Raw genomic sequence first — 7,190 nt, forward strand, 5'->3', positions numbered from 1 at the left:
AGTCCCCTTGGATGTTGCCATGGCAGCGCAATGTATGCTTAGTTTGATGGTGAATGTCTCGACAAACATTTTGTGCAGACATAGCCTTAAGGACCTCAGACCGAGGAAGAGACACCTGTGACAGGTGAACTGTTCAGGGTGGGACCCTGGGTCACCTGGGGAAGGTGCACAGTATATAAAGGGGTCCAGAATATAAGACTGGTGGATCAGGAGTCAAATATCTGTGATGATCAGATTCACGGGTGTAATCCAGAGCTGTCCAGAGAAAGGCTGAAATGCTTCCAACTGCTTTGGTTGCTGCTCAATAAATTATTAAAATCAAGCATTTATTTCAAGATTACTTTTTTTGCGATGGTAGGCAAATAGGTAGACATTTATTTGCTGTGGCTTGAGGGCAGAAACCATGCATCAAGTTGTACACAAACACGCATCGCTTTGCTTCCACATCCAAAATGATCCTGTCTTGGTATTTCTTCCACAGCAGTGAAGTCAGTTTGAATAATTTATGTTTGATATATGATGCAGAGTCTGCCGTGGAACTAGCTGGAACCAGAGGATAAGACGGGCTGATTAAACAAACCGCACAACGGACTATATATAAGTAGAAGAAAATTGCCTATAATAAGACCGGTGACTGTTGGCTCACCTGAAACTATCATAACAACCTGGTTTCAGACATAATACAAAAAGCGAAAGTGTTTTTGTTGCTGATTTGAAACCACATAGGGAACTACAGACAGCTTTTTATTTATTGCCTTTCAATATAGATGTCAACCTTTATACAGAAAAAGTCAAACTAACACTGCATAGACAAACGACCACCAGACTATTCGACTATCCTTCTTCATTATCCTAAAACCACCAGCCTAGGTGGTCCTACTACCCAGGCTAGTGCACCTTAAGTTTCCATCTCCAGCGATGACTTTTCTATGCTGCAAACCAGTTAAAGAAAGATGGAGACCTCCCAGTCCAGACCACACAGACTAAGACCACTGGTGCATTTCCACTGGCGGGTACACTTCGGACCCAGCACGTGTCGACCCTATTGGGTCTTCTTTTTTGCCTGAAGAAGACCCAATAGGGTCAAAACGTTGCTGTGAATTTTTCATTCAATAAATATGGGAGCTTAAACAGTGCTGCGGACATTACATTTCTTTCACTCTATATTACTTTATTTGTCCTGCACCTGGCCAGAAGTTGGGATGTGCACACAGCTACCTTTTTGTACTTTGCGTTCCTCGTTCCTCGTAGTAGCCTCAAAAATCACACTATTTGTATATTACAAAGAAGGGACCGAAACCTGTGGGCCACTCTTGGTGTCCTGAGAGACCCAGAGATCAGTGTACAAGCGACGGGACAAACCTGCATGCGGCTGATCCGTTTCTTCCAGGAGCGCAGCCCTGAGCGGTAGATCTGGTGCAGGGCCTGGTAGGAGAGCTGCAGGTCCATGCCCTCCGGGGTGATGGTGAACTGGAAGGCCACAGCCTGGTGGGCTTCTGCCATCGCTGGGGGAGCACAGATACAACGCTTGAAGTATAGGAGCTTATAAAGAGGAAGGGTTGTGTGTGTGTGTGTGTGTGTGTGTGTGTGTGTGTGTGTGTGTGTGTGTGTGTGTGTGTGTTTTACTGCGCATGTGTGTGCGTGTTTTACTGCATGTGTGTGTGTGTGTGTGTGTGTGTGTGTGTGTGTGTGTGTGTGTGTGTGTGTGTGTGTGTGTGTGTGCGTGTTTTACTGCATGTGTGTGTGCGTGTTTTACTGCATGTGTGTGTACGTGTTTTACTGCGTGTGTGTATGTATGTATGTATGTATGTATGTATGTATGTATGTATGTATGTATGTATGTATGTATATTCCAAAAACTTTTTTTTCACGGGCGTTTGATTTAACAAACTTAAAACTAACTCAGAACATTCAGCTTGACAGGACTGACATGGCAACACTCAACACTCACACTGCAGCCCCACCCCGGGACGCCTAACAAGTGCAGTATTGTGGAGGGAAAGAGGGAGCATTGTGTTTCCTCACTGTCTCCGCGCTGTGCAGAGGCCTGAGCCTGACTCCCTCATCAGCCGAGGCCATTTCTCTAGCTATTGTCCCCACGTTCAACCATAGAGTCACCACTATATACTGACACAGAATAACAAGGTGTACGCAGAACCCATCACATTAACTTCATCTGGTATCTCCAGAAATATATCGGAGTATAGCATAACCTTGACTCCTCTTGGTTTTGCTATACAATGTATCATGACATTGTCAACAACATGGAGATTTTGGTCAACATAGGATATGTAAATAGTGTTGAAATCAAATTGTAATTATAGCAAAATGTCACAGGAAGCACTATTCAACTCTATTATTAGATTGACACATGTAGGCTAAATGTATATTCAGGGCTCTCAAGTTTTGAACTGAGTTCAGAGTGAGATTTTGTCGGCGGCCGCGGGGAGGGTATATTAACATGTGACTGCATACAAATGTGTCCACAGACATGGTGACTAATGTATGATAGTAAGCATTATTGGCCCTTAACACTAATATTCAGAAACAACACTGCCTCAAAAGGATATTGGCTTAAGCAACACCAGTAGAGGCATATACTTTTCCCTGAACTTTTAAACGTTGCAAACGTGCAAAAACATAATTATATATTTATGTGGCATTCAGTCCAATGCTTAAAATATATCTGTGGCATTCAGTAGGCCAATGCTGTGGTAAAGTATGACCAAGTGTTTCTTTCTGTTCAATAGATACAACTTTATCAATCCCCTGTAGGAGAAATTTGTTAATGTTTGTCCCTATAAAACAATAATGGTAAAAAAAAATAAATACAAAACATGACGGTAACTAAGTAAGTCAAACCGTCCAATCTGAAGGCTCTACTTAACCACTCCCCCTACTCACTTCCACCAATGCAAAGCGAACAGAACTGAGTAGGCGAGGGCGTAGTTTGTGACGGCGACCCACAGAAACGCAACGTAAATTCAATGTGAACATGTATGAGGCTTTAATAAAAACCCGGACGATTTTGAAATTCCGCCACACATTTTTTTTAAAGTGTCTCAAAAAGAGGGCATGTCCGGGCAAAAGAGGACGTCTGGTTACCCTACGTACGGGAAACCCATTTGATTCCTACCTGTTCCACTGTTAAATAGCGGCGCAAATTGTTGGGCGCTATCCTAGTAATTTCTCTGCGTGAGAAATACGAAGTGTGGCGTGTGAGCGTGTGAATGGGTTCAATTGCGCGTGTCTCACGCCGAATGCGTGAGACTTGAGAGCCCTGTATTATATTTAAGCAACAGATCACGACAGGCTGTGGTATGTTCTCATTATACCACAGTTAAGGGGCGTTGTTGTGACGGCGACCCCCTTATGTACATGTATAATGAGAACATTTCACTGACTGAAGTGATCTATTGCTTTTATAAAACGGTTACGTAAGTATGGCGAAATGAAAGTCATAGACACTCAATTTTTTTTTTTTCAATTTAAAAGCGAGAAAGTCGGCGAGAAAGTTTGAACAATACAAAAAAGTAGTCCCTCTTGGCTGCCTGCAAAGTGTACGGCAGTTGCTATGCAACACTGTAGCGTCCTTCAGAGAGAAGGCTAGAGACGGTAGCTTGGTTCGCCGACAATTTAGCCTACTATCAAGTTCACTCACCGTGTGATACTGACCTCTGTCAACCGAACGGGCGTCATAGCTGTGTGTATACGCTCAATATACAACAGTTGGGAACCAATCAGATCGCTTGATTTAAGCCACCCGTTTTATAAATATATAATATATATACACATTGATCGTAGATCGTAAATTCAAACATTTGAACTTTGACAACGTCAAAGGTTTACCCTATACAAACAACCATTTAAGTGATTAAAAACCTCACTATAATAGCTTTTTCTTTAGTTCCATGTTTAAATCCGGATCACATATAGGCAGAACCAACTAACTAATACCCTACCACCAAAGTTATGACGAAAAAAACCCTAATTTTAAACGTTTTTAAAACACGACCTCCTCCTTCCAGTCCAGTTCAGGCCGAACTGAAGGACCGTGTCCCCGAGCGGTGAGCACAGAGCGCGTGGAGGCGGCGCGCGGGCGGAAACAAACGGTGAATGGAGCGCCTGTCACACACACACACACACACACACACACACACACACACACACACACACACACACACACACACACACACACACACACACACACACACACACACACACACACACACACACACACACACACACACACACACACACACACACACACACACACACACACACACACACACACACACACACACGTGTGTGTTTGTGTCCACTCCGCACACACTCACACAGGGCAGAATAGCCCCTTTACTCTGTCAATGCCAGCAGCGACGTCGGACAGGAACTGGTATTTCCGAACGGCAGGGACAAAAGCCCTGGGCTGAAACAACGTCAGAATCTACAGGTCGTTTTAAGAGCCACGCGCCTCGTGTGGGTGGTGTTTAGTTGTGCATAGCATAGGATGTATGCAAAGTACTTTCCGTGATCTGACTATTCAGGCCAGCACTCTTAATAGTTTGGAAAATACACATTGAGTGAAGCCTACTCCTATCCTAACTTACATCGGTGTTTAGTTGCCCATAGCGACACTAGGGTGGCAAACATAGTAATAAAGGCTTTATTTATACAACATAACAAAGGAAAGGAGCACACAATCGGCAGTGGCTCAAATATCAGACGTATAAGATGTTTGAAAACAAACCACGTTAATTTGGCTGTAAAGTCACACCAGGCTGTGTTACCGGCCTGCGTGTTATGAGGCCAAATATGTCGGGAACACGTTCAGAGTAATTACTAATGTGCAGCCATCCAGCACTGCCCACATTCCCTTGAGCAAGGCACACCCACACAACACGATCACAAACTGCAAAAACTGCAAAAAAAACAACAACAAAAAAGCAGCACAACAAAACAAGGCTTGGGCATAAAACATCCCCATCAGTGTGTTCTGGACAGCATCACCCGGCGGAAACGCGAATGCAAGCAGACTGTTGACACACAATGTAGCCGAAAAGGGCGGATTTCTGGTTAGTGAAAAGAAAAGTACATTTACCTGCTTATGTTTTCTCCGTTTTCCGGGGGAAATCTCAAGTTCCGACCTTTGTGTTTTTCCCCCACCACACTCGTTTCGCTTCACTCCTAAAGAAGAAGAGACAGGAGCAACACGAACAGTGACGAAGAGGCGCGGCTCGGCTGCACTTTTTTTGGAGGGACGGTTTTTGTAAAACATTGCTGACGTCACTTGGCGAAGACCCCGCCCACCGCTGACACGTGACAGGCCAAGAAAGGAAGTTGTGTAGTCGTGTAGTTGTGTAGTTGTGTAAATGTGACTTCAGTGTTTTTTGACGAGAAGTGAGACTGTGAGAAGCAAACAATGATTTAATGCTGCATGATTCCCTGTCAGCTGCGCATTTGAAAAAAAAAGTTAGTTAAAAAAAAGTAATTAGTTATCTACACTCCACTGTGTGTTGCTTACAAATCAATGGGCTTTCTATCAGTCGCTATCTATAAGCCTAGCTATGATTGATAACCGAGAATCTAGGCCTACTATTCATATTTTATAGAGGCCTAAAAGCAATTCTAAAATTCAGAAAATCAAGTAACATATTTAATGTGTTGTTGTTCAACCACGTCCAGAAATACCAACAATTTCCTTTTGTTTTCTGTTTATTGGTCATTATTTCTCACAGGCAATAATAATAGTGCACTTCACCATTTTCACTTTAGTATTTTTTGTAGACATTTCTTTTCATCATCTAGCACGTCGATGCTGATCTCCTAACCTTCTCAGGTATACCATGTCATTATTGATATTTCGAGACAAACTTGTTCTTTTGTGCATGTTAAGGTGTGTGTGGGGGGGGGAGTGGGGGGGAGGGCGGGGGTACAGGTGACAGGACGACGGCAGGGGGGGGTCTCGTGTGGGTTTGAGGGGGCAGGGATGAAGAGCTTGGGGGGAGAAGAGGAAGATTACAATCGTACAATCATAACTGCTGAAGATGAATGAGATGAATGAATAATAACGACGAAGAAGATATGGCGACTACAGTGTCGAATCAAAGATAGTGTTAAGGGTACATAGATACGACGAAGGACGCGCTCGGGCCGAGACCGCTAGCGCGGACATTTAAAGTATGCGATGTATAAAATGTTTACAAGTGAGAGGGTGCGGGAGGGTGTGGTTACATATGTGGGCGAGGTGAATTCAGTTTCATGGCGAGAGAGAGAGAGAACGGGAGCGAGAGATAGAGAGTGAGGGTAGTGTGTGGCATTGAAGGGTTTTCAAAATGAGTATGTAAATGAAATGGATGAACCTTGACCTCTGGCGTCCATGTGTGCAGCAGTACCCAGGGAGGCTCTACATTACTATCTCCTTGCTCAAGGGGCTCCTTCCAAGTATCTCCCCTCCTGACATCACTCAGTGTGGGGTCTTTCATTTTGTTCCCCTCTACTTTTTGCATCGTTCCCTTCTATTACACTGACTAACCAGGTACCTGACTAACTAACTGCCTCTCTCACACTGTCGTTCTCACAGAAGAACAACAACAAAAATTGGTGGTGCTGGTGTGTGTCTCCCAAAACCGCAGAAGCACGCGCAAACGCACACACACCTCATTAACACTGGTTGCTCCCAAGGGGCTTTTTAACACCCGCCATTCTACCAACCCCAGGTGTGGGTTTCAGGGCAGGTAAGACGACTTTTTTTCGGCAGTAAGACGCGGCAAAGAAGTAGGATGGAACAAAAGAAAGCAATTGTTACGTCATTTCAATGTTTTTTTTCTTTTCCAGCGCTGAAAAGGAATGCCTGGTATGAAATGGTAGGCTTCGCGGTATCTTATGATAACTGTTCGGTTGCCAGGCGATGGGACAGGAAACACGCAGCCACACATGTAGCTTCTGTAGGAACTTCAATGGTGGAACCCGTTTTAACGGCCAGCCAGGGTCTGAGGTGAGAGGTGAACAGAGGAGGTGATACTGAGCTGTGTGGTCAGAGGGTGTGGTCTCTTGTATAGCGTGTTGCTTCAATGCACAGAAGAGAGAAAAGGAGGGGCTAAGGGGGGGAGGGGAGGGAAGGAACGACACATTTGCGTTTGAATGAAGAGAAACTTGTCAGTTTGGAGGACAGTGAAGATGACATGTTC

At 44.3% G+C, this 7,190-nt stretch overlaps 1 protein-coding gene across 1 annotated transcript in view; it reads right to left on the reverse strand.

Annotated features, from left to right (window-relative positions):
• The window catches only part of cpt1a2b (carnitine palmitoyltransferase 1A2b), a 32,853-nt gene extending 27,626 nt beyond the window's left edge, over window positions 1-5,227 (reverse strand). The window contains exons 1-2 of the mRNA XM_084488233.1: window positions 5,102-5,227; window positions 1,363-1,505 (exon numbers count right to left, since the gene is read on the reverse strand). Coding sequence (XP_084344359.1) covers window positions 1,363-1,503 — 141 coding nt within the window. The 5' untranslated portion in view covers window positions 1,504-1,505; window positions 5,102-5,227. The remainder of the gene's footprint in view (window positions 1-1,362; window positions 1,506-5,101) is intronic.
• Between the last annotated feature and the right edge of the window lie 1,963 nt (window positions 5,228-7,190).

Source organism: Micromesistius poutassou, assembly GCF_964030765.1.
Source record: "Micromesistius poutassou genome assembly, chromosome: 1".
Classification (NCBI taxonomy): Eukaryota; Metazoa; Chordata; class Actinopteri; order Gadiformes; family Gadidae; genus Micromesistius; species Micromesistius poutassou.